This window comes from Lepidochelys kempii, chromosome 8, assembly GCF_965140285.1.
Source record: "Lepidochelys kempii isolate rLepKem1 chromosome 8, rLepKem1.hap1, whole genome shotgun sequence".
NCBI lineage: Eukaryota > Metazoa > Chordata > Testudines > Cheloniidae > Lepidochelys > Lepidochelys kempii.
The window spans coordinates 21268470-21287821 of NC_136387.1; the positions used below are offsets into that span (position 1 = coordinate 21268470).

The 19352-nt window shown below is 48.3% G+C and overlaps 1 protein-coding gene across 4 annotated transcripts in view; it reads right to left on the reverse strand.

Annotated features, from left to right (window-relative positions):
* The window catches only part of STK10 (serine/threonine kinase 10), a 71571-nt gene that overhangs the window by 16228 nt on the left and 35991 nt on the right, over positions 1-19352 (reverse strand). For all 4 annotated transcript variants that reach the window (XM_073355805.2, XM_073355806.2, XM_073355807.2 and 1 more), the window contains 7 exons: positions 13204-13252; positions 10203-10352; positions 7007-7079; positions 5923-6117; positions 5696-5777; positions 3387-3521; positions 44-622 (listed from right to left, as the gene is read on the reverse strand). In XM_073355805.2, the coding sequence (XP_073211906.1) occupies positions 44-622; positions 3387-3521; positions 5696-5777; positions 5923-6117; positions 7007-7079; positions 10203-10352; positions 13204-13252 (1263 nt within the window). The remainder of the gene's footprint in view (positions 1-43; positions 623-3386; positions 3522-5695; positions 5778-5922; positions 6118-7006; positions 7080-10202; positions 10353-13203; positions 13253-19352) is intronic.

Here is a 19352-nt window from a genome sequence, read left to right on the forward strand (position 1 = left end):
TTAAAATCAATTTTTAATCTTTGATTAATGCCCCCTACCTTACCTTCAGGGACAGCGATCCACTCTCCCTGTTAAGGGACAGATCGGCAGACAGAGAGAGGGTGAGGTCCATGCTTTCCGAAGCAGAAGTGCTGCCAGAATCCGAATCCCTCTTGGACTTACTGCTGGCAAACTGAATAGGAGAATCCAAATTCCCATTGGCAAGTTTTTCCCCAGCAGCATTTTCCAGGTGGTTGCTCTCCGGCCAGTTCCCAATGCTCTGACGATCTTTGTTCACTGGCTCCAGGTGCTTGCTTTGGCAGCTTCTCTCCTCCATTGGATTAACCTTGTCATCCAACAGTCCTGACTGGGAGTTGGTGATTGGCTCTTCCTGGGTGCTGGGCACAGTTCTGCCATACTCCGTCCCGGACGACTCAGAGCTGCTGGTGGTTTTCATGGAGTTCTCGCTGCCAATCCCTTCGTCTGAGAGTCTGTTTCTCTGCCTGTCTGCAGTCTCCTTGGCTGGCTCCACAGACAATTTGGGTCCATTCATCTCCAGTGGGGAGGGGGATTCTGGAGGTTTCTCCCCCTCAAAACTCAGCTGACTCACCTCTGAGGGGCCTCGCTTGTGAGTCCCAGAGGGCTGAAAGGACAGGGAAGAGAGATGGGACACAGCTGAGGCACACACAGCATCAGAGTGAAACTCAGATCACACAAGCGAGGAAACCCAACTGACCACCCGAGTGACACAAGACTGTGGGTGCTTCCTAGTGAAAGATGCACGTCCACCACTCTCACTAATGTACTGAACTGGTATTCCTCCTGCCAACCCCCACCTCTTTATATTAACTTCCATTCACAAGAGATAGAAGCCCACGTGCTTCAAGACTCAGCTAGCCATTAGCTGCTTGGGGCTTAGGAAGAAAGGTCCGCCCAGGGTCATATTGTTGCATTATTGTTCCCCACGGGACGTTTTAAACACTTTACCCTTGAGGCACGTGGTACTGGCTACTGTCAACGTCTGATAAGACTAGACGGACCACTGGCCTTCTGCAATATGTTCATTCCTCTCTTAAACTTTCCTCCCCAGAGCCAGGATTATGGAGCTGTGCCTGGATCCTGAGATGCTGCAAGGTTCACTCATCAGATTAGTGGCATGCACAGGTTTGGTTTGCACCAGTCAGATGCTAGTTAGCTTGGGGATGAGGGTCAGAAGTTTGGGAAAATTCTAACAAAGTGTTGCGTTGAATGCTGCCACAATGTGGTTTAGCAAACAGAGTCCACAGGAAGAGCCTGCATTCTGGGGAGGAGTGATGGTTTGAGTCCCGATGTCAATGCTGTACACCTGGGCTCAGCAGGCAAAGAGCACCTGGACTGTTTGGATCTGGAGCTGCAGGTCCTAGCCACATGCGCTGACCTTAGCATTTTCCAGAGGTCTGTCACAGTGTAACATGGAAGGACAATACTCCTTATGGCCCATGAATAACCAACACCATAGGAGACCCAGAAGAGCTGTACTGATCTACTAGAGCTGGTTTCTGCATTATCAATCCTTGTACAGGGAAGCAAGGCTTTGCTAGGTGATCCCTTTGGGAGACAGCTAACAGCAAGGCACAGAGAAGAGTTACCCCATTGTACCTTCATTCTGCCCGCTCCTTTTAGGCTACTTCTATACTGCACACCACTGGCATAGCGTGTAAGGTATGCGTAGCCATGTGCTGCAGTGAAAAGCAGGTTGTGTCCACACCACGATGTGTAGCTACACGGGACAGAGAAAGGCTGCCGGACCCTTTCCTGCAGCAATGGGACGCAGTGGGGCACTACACTGCCAGAAGTAGCAGTGTTAACGAGGGAAACAGTACTTGGATGTACAGAGAGCCATGGAGGCTACATCACCTGAAGCTTGGGAGTGTCTTTATATGCCTAAGTAGCGCCTCAGTGCCTAGACTGCTATTTATACCCATGCTAGGGGTGTGTGCAGTGCATATGTATCTTTAGACACCGCAAGTGCTGCAGCCAAGAGGCTTTTGCTCCAGGAGCTTTCCTGGGAGAAGCTGTGATTGTGCAGGAGAAATGGACCCAGGTCCAGTGTGTTTAGCTGGGTTTTGCTCTTGAGCTCATACGGCTGTGAAATCCTGGCAGGACCGTTTGGGTTCTTTCCCAGATACTGTGCTCGGCCCAGACTACTGCTGCTCTCTTCTCTTGGCTAAGACCACTGGGTTTTTAATAGCTCCTCTTTTGGAGCTGGGTCCAATTTCAATAGTGACCATGCTGTGGGAGTTTAAGTCCCTCTTGGATCAGAAAAATCCTGACCTCCTGCTGGTATCTCTCCCACAAAGGTTCTGGGGTAGCCACATGCTGGCCTGCTCTCAAGAGCCTTAGACACTGGCATCGGAGGCAGCTCTGCCAGCCCCTGTCCTGGATCTATTGGTTATGTCTCTCTGCCACTTCGCTGAATTTTCTGTCTCCATTTCTACCTTGTGCTGTCCAGCCCCAAGCTTCCCCAGCCTCCCGAGTCCTTGCCCTGCTCACCATCTTCCTGGAACAGCACTGGACCACTTCAGATGCTCTTATTACTGCTTACGTTGTCTGGGGAGAGGAGAAGGGGCAGGAGGGCAAGGCACTCACCTTTCTTCCCTTAAGCCTGGAGGTGAAGTCATGACCCCACAGCCCCCCACATCCCGTGGGGCGTGGAAGTAAGAGGGGAGCACACAGACAGCTCCCAAGCCTAAAATATTTCCTGCTAAGTCACCAAATGGGCCTGGTTATTTTAGCCTTCGTTAGGATACAAACTGCCATTCCCCCTCTGTTCTGTGCTTCTTGGGGTGACCTGTCTCAAGGAGCCCCCTCGCAGCACATCATGAACCAGAACCCAGTGCTGCCAGGATGATGTTAATACAGTCAGCAGTGCCCTGATCCCAGAGCAACTGGCTGTTGCTTCAGCTACCACTGCCCAAGAGCACTGCGTCACTGGAGGGGTGTCAGCAGAGGGGAATGCCTTCCCTGCCTTTGGAGCCAGCTAGCCAGGCTGCACTAGTGCTGCCATCCTGCTGAAAGCCTGGCATTACCAGCAGCAGCAGCAATTGGGGGTTTCTCCTCTGAAGGGAAAACTTGGCGTCCCTCCAGCGACATTATTTTCCAGTACCCTGGACAGGCATGGAACTGCAGCCCCCACCCCTGACTTCCTGTTCACCTGAATGGACTTTACAAGGCAGCAGCCTTTCCTCAATGGGAGTCTGAGGCAGAGATGGTTAAAAAAAAGAAGTCACTGCTTTCAATCCTGACAGTTTTCTGTAGCAACTTTGTCCTGCAGCTCTCCCAGCCTGCAGCTTTACAGCCACTTTATAGGAACTTTCCACCCTCTAAGAAATAGGAGAGGCTGAGCGGAGGGAGAGAACAGGACTTACAGATAGAGGTTCCGATGATTCATCCTCTTCTCCTTCCTCCCGATTGTCTTCGATTTCCTCCATCACTTCGGCCTTTGCCTCTGCCACCAGCTCGCGCAGGGCTCGGTTGCTGGTGACCTTGTTAACGAAGGAATGCTGCAAACCCAATCACACACGTGTCAGAAAGACTCCCACCTCTGAACTGGCCGTGTCAGAGCACACTGGGGCAAACAGACTCATTTTATTTTCTATTTCTAGTCAGTTTTTAAGGCCCTCGCCAGCTAGCTAGCATTACTAGCTTTCCTAGGCTGAAATAAGCCCAGTCCACCCTGTTTGGGTCCTGGATTCAAATGTCCCGCCAGAGATCAGAAAGCCTGGCAGTTAAAGACAGTTTCAGCCATTAGCTGTGCCTATTTGTGGATACCAATCCAGAGCTTTACGTTGTTTTGAACTCAGTTTTGTGTGGTATGAGGAACTGCATGTGGATACAAATGTTGTAAACACTACACAGCCTTGCAAAATACAGCGTTAACATTTACCAAACAGAGCAACAGCTGCATTTAAACAAAAGGCACTTGCTACAGTAGTGATACAGTACGATGCCCTCTCCTTGACACCGAACGACTCGGGAGCAGAATCTCAGGTCTCCGTGATGCAGGCATGGTGTGGGTCTCATCTGAAGGAGAGCGGCATCTTTAAGAACCATATGTATAAACAGAGTGGAGGGATGTGTAATGGAAATTGCAGTCAAATCCCTAGTTACACACAGAGCGTACATTTGTGCTAAGCTTCATCAAGAGGCCATGGAGTATATTGTATACTTCCTGTTATTGAACAGGGTAAACACACCCCCAGTCGAACTTTTCTGGGTGGCAAACCACAGGCTAGTGCTCTCTCTCTCATCCACTCAGGGTTATTAGGCCAGAACTATCAATTTTCCAGATCAGAAGCGGATTTAAAGAGGCACATTACATACCAAATGAAATGCTCATCAGTCAAACAAAACCACATGACTGACCATTGTGTAGAGCTTGAAGCATCAAGAAGATACGCCAGCACCATATACAAGTTATTCAGATAGGCAGTAAAAAGCATTTAGCATTTTACGTTTTTGAAGGGTGAGGGTGGGGATGTGAATTTAACTTCGAACAGCATCTGCCACCTTGGCACATCTGGGAAATCAGAGCCCATTCCTGCTTCCATTGGAGTCAATCGCAATTTTGTCATTGGCTTCAATGGGAACAGCTTTCGAATGCTGTAGGGCCCAAATGCAGCAGGCACTTTCCAAACAGAGGATGAGATCGTGTACTCTGGAGCAGGGACAACCTACACTTTGATTGTTAGACTTCATTATGGATATTCTGTACAAAAGGTCAATGCTCCTTAGTGAAGCAGCCAGACGTCAGGAAGCGACAGATTAAGATGGCCTGTGCAACCTTAACACTGACCCGCCTGCATCTACATCATGGAAGTCCATTGTACAGTCAAATGCCATTCCCTCCCCTGGATCCTACAGCCATCCTGGGCTGGACTGTGAACTCTCCAGTTGCTGATCAGCTCCACGCTCTGGCCGTTGGTGTTTAAGCATTCAGATTATTTTCTATTTCCAGTTTATGGCAGAAGCTTCTCCCTGGACAATCCCCCCCAACTAGATCTGGCAACCATTACTGCAATATCTTGCTCCCTCCAGACATTCAGGTGACCAGACAGAATAGTGTTGTTGGAGCTAGCCCTAAAGGCACTGCATGCCAGTAGTGGGTGCTAAACAACTTGCAACCTCTACCCCAAATACTACGTACGTCACTTCCACTCCTTACTGATCTTTGGGTAAGAAGGACCCCCAAGCTAGGGTGACCAGATGTCCCAATTTTATAGGGACAGTCTTGATATTTGGGACTTTGTCTTATATAGATGCCTATTACCCCCCACCCCCTGTCCCAATTTTTCACCATTGCTATCTGGTCACCCTACCCCAAACATTACTCCTAAATTATTGTCTGTTGCACAAGTGCACAGGGTGTTCTGGTCATACCAGAGAGTTTGTCCAGACACAGCCTTTCAACAAGCAGACACATGAAAGCTCATAGCTCAAAGCTCATATATAGCTCAGTCTGCCTGTAAGAGGGTGTTACCAGCACAGCGAGAAACCCTGGAGACGTACAAGTGGACTAGAAAACTAGGGAGGACCAGTAAGTTTGGCTTAAGACAAGGATTGGGATGTGCACAGGTTACTTAGACATGTGGAGTGCTTAGCAGACTCCAAGACAAGCTAAACATGCAACACAAAGGCCAGTCTGAAGGGGTCAGCTCTCTTGAGGACATCTGCCTACCTCCAGTAGCTGTGCTGCACTTGGCCGAGTCTCAGGGTTCTTATCAAGTGCCGTCTTCAGGAAGTCTTTGAACTCTGGGGACCTTAAAACACATAATGATTGGCAAGGAACTCCCTGGATGGAGTCTGCATAGCACACGGTGCAATCAGCTGAGCCCAGCATCACTGGGAAGCCATAGCAAAGAGCTTCCGTGCTCTCATACGTGTGGGAGTCATTTGTCTTCTTACCATTTAGAAGGGCAATTGAGAGTGGGAGGGTCAGACTTGGCAATCTTCAGCAGGACTCGCATGGGGTTGAGTTCATGGTGAGGGGGCTCTATCTGAGCCATTTCTATCAGCGTTATACCCAGGGACCAGATGTCGGCCTTGTAGTCATAGGGAGTATCCTTCATGGTTTCACACATCACCACCTCAGGGGCCATCCTGTGAGGGGGAGCACAAGGGAGAGTGAGGACGGTCCAAGGCATCCTGCTACCAACACAAGCATGTTTCCAAAAGTAGCCTGACTGCACACAAGCCCCAGGAGTCAGTATTTAAACCATCTCACTGATCTGCTGCACTGGACCTTCACCTGAAATAGGACTTCACAGCTAGCCAAGGGGGAACAGCAGCCTTCCCACGGTTTGACAAGACCCATATTTCCCCTCCCCCCCCCATTCCCAGATTGGCTGAGACAGACTAAGCAGTCTGTGAAAACCTCCAGGGCGGTGACATCTGGCACGGATGCTGCTCCAGACAATAAATTAATGCTCATTGATCCCATTCCTTCAGCACAAGGGTGATTTAGAGATTAAATTCCTAGAGTGAGTTGTGGCTCCCATGCACTTGGAGCTGCTTCAAAGAACATTCCACCATATGTGGTGGGGGAGGAGGAAGGAGAGAGAGCACATGTCCTAGATTCCACCCACTTCCAAGTTATAGAAATTGCACTGGGTTTGAGGGAGGGGTGCCATTCCAACAGAAGAGTATTCTGAAGAGCATTTCTGTTCATCTGCAGCTGCCCCAACACACTCCTTGCTGCCCCTTTACGATATACACAGTTGGGGAGACTCTTGAAAGCAGAGAGGGTACAGAACAGGTATTTTTGTTATTTTTTTTCTTAAGATTTCTGAACATATGCTAAAATCCTCCTATCCACACTCGATAAGGCAACCTGGTTAGGTAGACCCTACGTTCATCACATCCTTGTCCCTAGCAAGACAACGTTATACTCCTAGATTTCTGGTCTGACCTCCAAAAGGTGCTGAGAATGCACAGCTCCCACTGAATTCAACTTTCAACATAAGGCTGCTGAACAAGACAGTTTACTCACCAGTAAGGGGTCCCAATGAAGGAATCTCGTCTCTGCAAAGTTTTAATGTTTTTGGCAGACACTCCGAAGTCAGCTGCAAAGAGATTAATCACATTAGAATCATAGAATCATAGAATCATAGAATATCAGGGTTGGAAGGGACCCCAGAAGGTCATCTAGTCCAACCCCCTGCTCAAAGCAGGACCAATTCCCAGTTAAATCATCCCAGCCAGGGCTTTGTCAAGCCTGACCTTAAAAACCTCTAAGGAAGGAGATTCTACCACCTCCCTAGGTAATGCATTCCAGTGTTTCACCACCCTCTTAGTGAAAAAGTTTTTCCTAATATCCAATCTAAACCTCCCCCACTGCAACTTGAGACCATTACTCCTCGTTCTGTCATCTGCTACCATTGAGAACAGTCTAGAGCCATCCTCTTTGGAACCCCCTTTCAGGTAGTTGAAAGCAGCTATCAAATCCCCCCTCATTCTTCTCTTCTGCAGGCTAAACAATCCCAGCTCCCTCAGCCTCTCCTCATAACTCATGTGTTCCAGTCCCCTAATCATTTTTGTTGCCCTTCGCTGGACTCTCTCCAATTTATCCACATCCTTCTTGAAGTGTGGGGCCCAAAACTGGACACAATACTCCAGATGAGGCCTCACCAATGTCGAATAGAGGGGAACGATCACGTCCCTCGATCTGCTCGCTATGCCCCTACTTATACATCCCAAAATGCCATTGGCCTTCTTGGCAACAAGGGCACACTGCTGACTCATATCCAGCTTCTCGTCCACTGTCACCCCTAGGTCCTTTTCTGCAGAACTGCTGCCTAGCCATTCGGTCCCTAGTCTGTAGCTGTGCATTGGGTTCTTCCGTCCTAAGTGCAGGACCCTGCACTTATCCTTATTGAACCTCATCAGATTCCTTTTGGCCCAATCTTCCAATTGGTCTAGGTCCTTCTGTATCCTATTTGCCATTAGATGCTCTAAAAGAACCAAATCGTAAAGCAAAGGCAAGAATGCTGTGCAGTATGAATATGCATCCTCTCTAGACCAAATACTGTGAATTAAACATACCTATGAGTTCCTTCCACCTGTGAGACCCTAAGAATATTTCTCCAGGTTAATGGACCTCTTTGCAAAACATGAAAGAGCAGATACTCCATGCAAGCCCATTTGCCAAGTCTCTTAGAGGCACAATTTGTTAACAAGAAATCTGCCTTATTTATGTCTCAAAAGTAAAGGTCAAAATTACCTCCTTTCCCTTCCCCGCAATCCAACAAATGGCAATTATTAAGTGACATTAGCCATCTCCCTCCTGGTTAACAGGAAGCATTCTGTGCCTACTACAGAAGAGACACTTTAGGCAGCACCAACCAACTCAATAAGACTCCACAAGCAACCTCATGCCTTGGGTGACTCTAAGCCTCTAACTGCCAGAAGCTGGGAGTGGATAATGGGGATGGATCACTCAATAATTGCCCTGTTCTGTTCATTCCCTCTGAAGCACCTGGGATTGGCTACTGTTGGAAGACAGGATACTGGGGCAGATGGACCATTGATCTGACCCAGTATGATCATTCTCACGACTCTAAGAGGTCATCAGTTTTGCTCTCATTCCAGCCCAGCCCCGTCTCTGTGGTTCTTATTCTCTTTGGAAGATTCCTTCTCCCATCCCATCATATATCCCTTAAGGAGCTGAGTTAGAAGGGTCAAGTGATTCTGGGTTGCTGATTGAATGTGGCCCATAGGAAGATTTAAATGGTCACCTGTTGCCTGTTCACTGGTTCCCATGTAATGAACTGGAACAGATCTCAGTCCTGTTCCCAGACACATCATAAAAGCCCACCATCACTACCAGCACCTTCACTCCTGTTGGCAGCCTCAAGAGAGAGGCCTTGTACAATATGGGCTGGGCTGCAGAGAAAGAATTGCCTCTCATCCCTAGGGAGTAGAGGGAGGTCAATTCAACTCAGGCTCACAGCATGTTGGCAGAGCAGCTCTTCAGGGAAGCTTGCCCTGCCTTGTGCCAGGCCTGCTCTGTGGATAGAGGAATTAGTCCAGTCTCCAGCCCTGCCAGTCTGGCACATTACTCCAGCATTGATATTCCCCTGGAAAGGGGAGACTGTAGAATACTGCCTGTTTTTGCATTGCACATGTTTCACACCCAAAGTACAATTTCTGAGCATCCTACAAGATGTGAAACAAAACAGAAACAGTGATTAAAATAACAGAAGAACCATCACTGCAAGAAGCGACTGGACAGAAGAGAGATGCCCTAAACGTAATACAACTCTGTTCCTTTCCCTATTGTAACCACGATTGCAGAACAGCAGGAAAATTCTGCACCTTTCATGCAAGTGTTGGCATCACCTGTGGTACATTTTTCAGAGGAGAATTCATAACGCATGATCCAAAGCTGCTGCCTGACCCTGAGTGACTGGTCAACAAGCCAGTGTGTTACAGTACCCATGAAGACATTCGGGCGGAAGACCTGGTGAAGCAATTTCCTGAAGGATGTGCAAGCCAGACCAACACTCCCTCACTGTAGGAAGTCCCCTTACACGATAGCTGATGGGAAAAAAAAGAGAGACATGCTCCCCTTCCTCATTTCCATCTCCCATTTGCTCAGCTGCCAAACCTGAGCTTCAGGTTAAAGAAAATCTATAGAGCAGCAGGTTTCTGAAAGCTGAGGTGCAGCCAGTAGGCAGCCGGCTTTGCTCAAGCAGCAACGTCTTTATTCCTTCCAACTGTCTTGCTTCCGTTCTAGTCTTCTGCCCCAGTAGTGGGCAGAAAGCTTCTCAGCATCTTTATTTCCACCAGGTATTAAGTAAACTCCTCAGATTAAACACACTGGTTAGTTTCACAGCAGATTTTGCCTCCCAAGCGTGTATCCTACTGAGTGACATAACCATACCCAATAGATAAGGATGAGAAGCAAGGCTTCAGGGCAAGAGACCCTTACAAACCAGTGCACATTACCCCTCTCCCATTGGAGGAATGTTTTGCATTTGAAAAAATGTTAACCTGAAGTTTTGTTTCTGACGTACAGATAACAACCAAGGCTTCTTAAAATGTGGCTTGTAAGAGTTTATTACAATACAGTCACAAGTACAGCAACGCTACTCAGTGGAGACTGAATCGCCACCAACTCAGAATTATACACCTAGCAAGCATGCACCCATCTTCCCTCTCTGTGACATCCTCAACTAAAAGCTCACCGAGTTTGATATCTCCATCCTGGGTCAGTAGTACATTGCCTGCCTTTAAGTCACGGTGGATGATCTTTTTACTGTGGAGGTAGACAAGAGCCTCTAACATCTGGCGGCAAATCACTTGAATCTGGGGTTCCGTCAGGCCTCGATCCAACTCTGCAGAGAGACAGCAGTTAAACCAAGAGGGGATTAGAGAGGCTTCACTTGAGCAACAGATGCAGCCTGTGACCCAGAGCCTGTGTAGCAACCTGTATATGGCCACTATACATCGGTTAGGTCAGTGGGACACCAATACAAATCGCTCCAGTATTGAGAAAGTTAATTCCCTAAACTCAGAGCACAATATTCCCACATGCTTTCAGAACTGGTGTTCTATTGAACTCCCTGGGACACACATGTTGGTCAACTGGCATGAGCGCGTCACAGATGGCACACACATTTCCCTTTGAGGGAAGCCTATAGATCAGTCATCCCTGGAATCCTAAAAGGGAGTCTGATTTCCCACCTTGAGGGCTGGACAGAAGTACTCACCACTGGTGCACTGTGGAGAGAACAGACCTGAACTCTAATTGCAGGAGACACCAGAATCTGCACTGGGATACTGATTTGCACACTAAGGCAAGGAGGACTGCAAACCCTGCCCCAACCAGTGAGAAGCTGGCCACAAGACAGTGTGGGCACAGGGAGAGACATGACCTGAGTGGTGCTAGGCCTAGTCACCAGACACGTGAACAATTCATACAAATTTGTTGGCCCAATGGTAACGACAGCAACCTTCTCTTTCTGCAGCTCGTTGAGATGCCCAAGATACAAAGTTATGCTCTTGTGTGCTCTCCCTCACCCATCAGGGAGATCCTCACTCTATGACCTTTATCGTAAGGCACCATCTCAGCAAACCGTCTACCTTGCAGAATGTTGAGAAGAGTCAGGCCTCCACTCCCCTCTCCCCACCCAGCCTCCTTGTGTTAAATCTTCCCTCTGTGCCCAAAGTTTAGTTTTTAAAAAAAAAAAAAAAAAAAAAAAAAGACAACACTGGAACCTGCAGATCCGGGCAGCTGGAATAGATGTAGCTGTGTTCCAGGCAGCTAGAAGAGCCTATTGTACACCAAAGGAGGGGGCAGACTCAAGGACTGAAGAGAGCTTATGTTAAGTAGGACAGCCATTCATTCAAAGCCAAGGAACTTAATCGCAGAATCAGAGAAAAGATGCTGGTTCAGCGGTTTTGTTTTTCTTCCTACTTTTCCACCTCCCGCTTCCCTTCAGTAACTCAAAGCTGGAGATTTTCAGTGACCCTCAGCTAAGAGCCTGGCCGAAGCAAGGCTTTCAATGCACAGCTGTTCAGGAGCATGCTATCAAGACAAAGTCAAAGTCAAATGTAAATGGCTGTGACTCTCTCATTCCCCTTGTCTTCCAGACCACCTCTACTGTTAAGAAACTCTTAGTCAGACCCTCTTGGGACTGATTTACCTACATGGGCAGCAGCCTTTCCCAATCCCCAATCCCTATTGAATATACCCCAATACTGGTAACTGTGGAACTGGGAGATTATGGCAACATCACCATCCCCTGGTTTGTATGGCCAGGCCAGTCAGTTAGGATTTTGTAATACCTATTTCCTCCCTCCCCCATTCTAAACCAAATTCTCTGCAAGGCTGGCTGCCTGGCTATGAAATAGGAGATACCAGGCCTGATCAGACAGGAGTCTAGAGCCCCAAGAGACTTAGCATCCCTAGTTTCTGTTAAGTGGGTTGGAGCTCTCCTGCCCCACTGGGACCCACCACTCAGTTGGAAACCTCAACCATAGCAATTCCACACCACAGCCCCAGCACTGAGAGTACAGCTTCGCGGTAGAGAGCGCATCGTCCCTTATCAACTGGGTGTCCTTGCCCCCAAACACAGATGCCAGGCTACCATAAGATATGGTGATTTGGACACTACGGCAGAACACTGCAGTTCTTTAGGCAAGTTTCCTGAATTAGGCACAGGTTTTCGATTTGCAGACTGGGAACTGAAAGTGATGGGCTCAGCACACTTCTGCAGGAGAAAATAGTCAGATCTTCATGACCACTGGGGAAAAAACCCCAGGAGAAAGTGACCTGAGTCGAGGTTATGACCTTATCCCACAGCCTCCAGATGAGCAGAGACCCGGAGCACTGCTGTCACTCCCTGACAGGGGGAGCCTTTTTCAGGGAGGGACGGTGGCTTCATCTAGGTTTGTACAGCGCCTGGCGCAATGGGGCTGTGACGTCAATTGGGGCTTCTGGCTGCAGCTGTGCTACTCTAGCTGACATCAGTATGCTTCGTAGCAACCAAAGGCCAGCTCCTCTCAACTGGAGGCGGGGCCCACATGTGGAAGGGAGGAGTTAAAGTGGTGGCTTCATGGCAATAATGTAAGTCTCAGACTACTCTAACACTAGCCGTTTCGATGGATTACTGACGCCAGGGGTGGAAAGAGACTCCGTGAGACTCAATGTCAATGACACCCAGATTAACAGCCAAACCCCTTTTCCTTTAACTGCAGGGCTTCCCTTAGGTGCATACAATTGACACGGCATCAGCATGCTGAATAAATGGAGTCCCAAAGAGACCTCCTCAGGCTGAAAGTATTATAGGCACCCATCCCCCCTAAAAAAAAAAAAAAAAAAAAAAAAAATCACTCCCACCCCACTGCTCGCCAACACTGAGCAATCTATAGACCACGCAGCAGAATGACACAAGGAGCTAGGAAAATGCCCAGAGGTTGCCAACTTAGCCAACACGCAGAGGCTCCATAGTTAAGGCTGCAGCAGGGTTTCTATTTAGTTACACTGAAAACCACGACCCACCACCCTACAAAAGCCATGCAAGAAGCCACGCCTCGGGAGGGTAGTGGAGGATGTCACATCCGCTGCTAAGGAGCACAAGAACATTATGTGGGGGGGGGCTGCCCTGCAGTCCTTGGGGTGCAGATTTCTCTGTCTCCGACATGTCCCTAGTCAAAGTAAAGATATTGATTTACAACACTTACCTAGCATGACGGCATCCACTGCCCCACCAGGGCAAAACTCAATCATGATCTAGCAAAACAAAGAGAAAGGGGTTAAAATCAGTTATAAAAAGATCTGAAATCTGTATTTCTGAGTACAGCCCATGTGACAGGGAAAAGGGAGCAAAAAGGGCTTGTGCTGGAGTCAAACCTACTTCCGCCTCCCCGCTCAGACGAGGCTAGCTTTTGGTAACCCTCTGTCCTGCTCAGATTTATTCACCACTCTGGAGGCAGCACAGAGACACTCAGTGTTTTTTGTTAGCCAGAGTTTCATTCCTGATGCTACAAAACCACAAGTTCTACATATGCCATGTGCTCCTGGAGTGAGAGATCTCCCAGGCGATCATGGGACAGAATCCACATGGCACTCTGTTGTTCCCGACAGAAAGGACGCACGCACGCAGAGCACATCCCTCCGAGAGCTTCCCTGAGGTCTCCACGGCACACAATCTTAGGAAGCAGGACAGAGCTTTACTTGGCTACAGTGAAGGAAGTTTTGTTTTATTATTACGCTGACACACACGTGAATCAAAGCCAGCCTAGACCCCCATACCTGGAGGCCCATGTTGTGCAGCCTTAAGGCTTCATGTTTGTTTACAGCTTTTGATACAGCAGGGGCTGTTCCAGGGCGGTGGACTTGCCAACAGGATGAGATAGCTGTCACAGCAGAGAGCCGACGTGGCTGGAATTACTAGATCACTTTTTTTTTTTTTTTAAAGGGGTTTTTTTACGTTTGGTTTTGATTGCTCCACAGTTAACAGCTTTCTCCTGGTTTTATATGTGATTTAAGGAAAAAATTTTCAGTACAGAGCTGTAGTCAACTGCCAGATCTTTGTTACCTCCACTATGGAGGATTTACTACGTATCGGCTGGTATCCCAGCATCCTCCTGCCCCGTCACCAAACACCCTTCAAGGCCAAGTCCCAGAAAGTTTGGTCAGACCCAGCTATGTCACTCAACCATGTGAAAAATTCACACCCCTGAGAGATATAGTTAAGCTGACCTAAGCCCTAGTGTAGGCAGCACTAGGCCACTGGAAGAATTCTTTCTTCGAACTAGGTACTTCCTCTTGGAGAGATGGATTTACTACAGCGATGGAAGAACCCTTTCCGTCTAGTACAGACGTAGCCACAGTGACTAACCTTCTGGCATCCCCTCACCCAGTGCTGCTTCTTAATCTGTTGATATGATCACTGCTGAAGAGCCAGGCCCTGTGCCAATAGCCCAATGGTGAGACAGACAAGACAAATCTCCCACATGTGGTACAAAGCTGCAGCCACCAGGCTAGCCCTCCTTGCCGTGCTGCTCTCGCCGCAGCCAAGATGCTACTTGCAGGAAGTGCCAGCAGAAGCCATGTGGATACCGTATTTCCATGCAGAAAGCTAAGAGGCTTTCCAAATTGACCAGCAAACACTAATACAATTGCAGCCTGGCTAGCGATTTACTCCTCGCTCAATAACAAAAGCCTCTACATAGTAGGATTAGGCACAAGAATGGATTAGTGCCATTTGAGATTATGCCTCAGCGTGCTGCAGTGCTAGATGATCACACAACTGCACCCTTCAGGAGATCCCAGGCAAAGAAGCTGCAGCATTGGAGACTCAATCACATAAGGCCGCTTTACTGTATGTTAGAGAGGGATCTCATCCAGGTTGGTGGGTCCAAAGTTGGGCCACCCAAGCCCACTGGCACTGGTCTGCAGACTGCCTGGGTTTCCAGCCCAGCCTCTCACACCCATCCATCTCAGTGAGAATGCTTCAAACACCATACTTCAAAAAGAGCTGCTCTGTGCCAACAGCCCAGCTCCCCAGAGCAGCCCAACAACCACAGCATGCATTCATGGGACAGAAGTGGGCTCAGGTAAGCAAAGAGTCCATTTTCAATCTTTCAGGGTCTGAGATAAGAGTATGGAAAGATACCTTGCACTATAAAACCACCCTGACTGTGTCTCTTTTCACATCCTGGTACCACACAGGGCAACATGCAGAGAGGTTAGTGGCCAGAGTTTACTTCTGAGGACAATAACCAACTAAGCAAAGCCCCCTTTTAGATGGGGCGACTGAGGATGGAGCTGAGTGACCTACAGCTCTGTGTGGAGCCAGGCATTTCACGCTGAGGTAGTACCGATCCACACCGCTTTGGGGAAGGACACTCTTATGGTTAAAAAGCACAGGACTAGGACTCAGGAGATTTGGATTTAATTCCCAGCTTTCCAACTGACTCACTGTGCAACTTTGGCCAAGTCACATCCCACTCCTTCTGCCTCAGTTTACACAGGTGTGCAATGGAAATAATGCTTCCCTGTTTTCGAGACCGCCTGAGGCATAATTCATTAGTCTCTACAATGCTTTGAGCTCCTCATACTGAAGGTGCTATAGAACAGAAGAACTGCCACACTGGGTCAGACCAAAGATTCATCTAGTCCAGTATCCGGTCTTCCAACAGTGGCCAATGCCAGGTGCCCCAGAGGAAATGAACAGAACAGGTCATCATCAAGTGATCCATCTCCTGTTGCCCATTCCCAGCTTCTGGCAAACAGAGGCTAAGGACACCATCCCTGCCCATCCTGGCTAATAGCCATTGATGGACTTATCCTCCATGAACTTATCTAGTTCTTTTTTGAACCCTGTTATAGTCTTGGCCCTCAGAACATCCTCTGGCAAGGAGTTCCACAGGTTGACTGTGGTTGTGTGAAGAAATACTTTCTTTTGTTTGTCTTAAACCTGCTGCCTATTAATTTCATTTAATGATCCCTAGTCCTTGTGTTATGAGAAGGAGTAAACACTTCCTTATTCACTTTCTCCATACCAGTCATGATTTTATAGACCTCTATCATATCCCCCCTTAGTCATCTCTTTTCCAAACTGAAAAATCCCAGTCTTATTAATTTCTCCTCATACGGAAGCTGTTCCATACTCCTAATAATTTTTGTTGCGCTTTTTTGCCCTATAGAAGGGCAATGTACTACTTTGCGTCCCTTACAATCACTGTACAGAGAGCCAGCTGGCACTCAGGAGTCAGTGAGGAAATTACCCTGGACCGGGTTAAGAGATCCAAGGCAGATGCAGCAGCACAAGGCAAAGGCGTCTTCACCTGCAGAATTGCGAGGAATGAGGCAGAGGGGAAAGTGCCAAAGGGGAAAAAGCACTTCCTCTGGACTGAGCATTAGAGGGCAAACAATCCAGAATGATGGGGACTGGCATGGAGTTTTTTAGCAGTGGCACATTCAGTCACGTAATGGGGAAGGATAAGATGCTAAGGCTATTGAAAAACAAGAATCCCCCTCTGCTCTTTCCGGGAGCAGCAGTGTCAGAGCAGGACCATCGAGAAGGGATTGGACTCCCTTCATTCAGACAGCTCAGCACCACTTACATTGCTTTCATGAAGAAGGGCCAACCAGAAGCTGCCAGTAGTTCCTTGTACCTACCACCAGGCAGCACACCTAGGTTCAGTTCTTGGACCTACCTTCACCCTGGGGTTCACAAACCTCGAGCTCAGCCCAGGAGAAGTCAGTATTTAAGGGTCAGTTCAGATTCCCAATGAGCAGTCACCAACATGCTTCCTGCGCTGTGCCAGAAGGTTCCAGCCACATGCAAGTCCTGTTCTGGGAGCATCCATGTTTACTTTTGTACTTTGAATTCTTTGAAGCTGTAAATGGCAGGGGGCAGAGCTCCAAGAAGAGATAGGAACTCAAAGCCCAGCCCTGAGGCACTTACACCTGTACGGAGTCCCACTGACTTCAATGGGCAGAGCAAGTTCTGAGCACCTCACAGTCAGCCCCTTAGGGTATGTCTACACAGCAACTAGACACCCACTGCTGACCTGTGCCAGCTGACTCGGGCTGGTGCTGAAGAGGCTGTTTCACTGTGGCATAGAGTTCTGGACTCGGGCTGGAGCCCTGGCTCAAGGACCCTGCAGGGTGGGAGGATCCCAGAGCCTGGGCTCCAGCCCCAGTGCAAACATCTACATAGCAATAAAACAGCCCCTCAGCCGAAGCTCCACGGGGCCAGCCCCAGGTTTTTCTTTGCTGTGTAGACATACCTTTAGACGCCTGGATGTTAAACTGGTTGCCAGACCACCCTTCTGCTGGGTTACACCTCCCACTGAAGCATTTACGGTCAAAATACTCTAAAGCATCCTCCCTCAAACGCAGTCACTCTTGAAAGAGAATGGAGTGCCACAGAGCCAGTCAGCTGACACAGGTGGGAAGCGTCATCTAGGGGGTTCTTGTGCAACAGGAGCCTGCCGTCACTCCAGATCCCCAGAGTTCCCTGGGAATGGATACTTGTGTTCCCAGCACAGCGAGTGGAGGTTGTTCTATAGGTTTGGCCTGAAAAGAGAGTACGAGTTTGTATGGGGTGGGGGGGAGCAACAAACCCAGCTTTGTTTGGATCAATATTTGATGTGTTTGACCTTTGCAAAACCTCATTTTGGTTTACAGTATGAGAAGGGGAGAAGGCAGAGAAAGCCAGGAAATTTAATACATCTGAAACACCAGCTGAGCACAGAGAAAGGGGGCGGGGGAAGGGAGGCAGGGAGGAAGAAAGCCAGACAATGGGAATCTTGGAAGGTTTAAAAAAAAAAAAAGTATGCATTTTCAACTAGGCCGGGGATGCTAATGAATAACTAAGGGTCAGGGCTGGTTGGTCTAAACATCTAGAAAGCATTTGTGCTCCTTTCAGCCCTGAAATCAGAGTTTAAACAGTCCAACTCTCACAGTTCCAAATGCATGAAGTCCAATGACCTGAGTTCATCTTTTAGTGCTGGATACACTATCCCATACATTCCATCCCACAGAATGCAGTGGGACACACACACACAGGACCAGCCTGACACAAAATAAAAACCCAGGCATCATTACTATTAATAAACTGAAGCCACATCGAAAGCCAGTCCTGGATGTCTCCAGGAACTATGACTCTTGAACTTGAAGCCATGAAATGAGAGAGGGTTGAGGAAGGTGGCAAAAAGCAGGATTTGGACATTACACAGACAGGATTTAAAGCACGAAGGGTAATGATCTCTCAGTCATTCACTTGCCACAGGGCAGGCACCCTGGTGGTCCGATTTAAATGAGGTTCTGGGCAAGTTTAGACAGTTGTAAAAAGAATTGTTGACAAGAGTCCATGTTTCTGCACACTGATTATGCCTGTAACTCATTAAAAGACATTGGCTACAGATTAACCCTTTACTCAGTCCTATTTTCACCTGTTTTGATAAGCTAGCTAACTATACTGTATTTTCTGTCAATGTCACCCTGCAAATCACAGGTAGCCTAGTACCACCTCACTCCATGAATGATGCCAATGTTAATACCCTGTTTGCTCCCATCTCCTCCTCCCTGCCCTGTGCCATGCTGACCTGTCTAGATATCACACCCTCCCCATGACACGCCCCCCTTAACTCTCCCCAGTCCCTTTAAAAAAAAAAAGAAAAAGAAAAACCCTCTCTAGAGAAGAGTTTAATAATAATTCAAAAGGGGGGAAGGGAGGGAAGAAAAATCCACTGCCTATTCATCCTGCCCTCTGGCTTCCCTCAGGCATCTTTCAGAGGTCAAGCTCTTTAGGACAGGGACTATGCATGCTGTATGGTACAAAGCATGTGCCTGGCACTTAACCCTTCAGCAACAGGGCACAGCAGCCTTACAAAAGGCAGGATACACCAGGATTCTAGCCACTCCCTAACCAAAAGCCTACAGGTTTCGTACAGACTGCGAACCGAAGATTCAGCATGCACTGTCCAGTCACCTGCAGCCCTAATGGTGTCTTGCAGAAGCCAGCCGGCGAAGGCAGCAGTTATTCTACAGAGAGGTCACTCAATATTTATAATCCTTGGCAAGCACAGGATCTAATGCTGCTAGGATGCAGATTGCACAGCCTTCTCAGGAAGCTGCCTCCTAAAACGACAAAGGTTGGTTTGGAGATGTGGTTAGCCGCCGCAGCACCGCCCCCCCCAAAATCAGGAGTCTCACAGTCAACAGTAGAGCCAACAAAGTCTGGGCTGGCATTCTTATGAGCAGTTAGGAGAGGGGCTTTGGCAAACATCCTGTTTATAATAATTTTTTCAATGCAACAAGTTCAGGACTTCCTTAGCAAAGCCTGCTGGGCCCATCTAGGGGTCTGAGCTCCAGA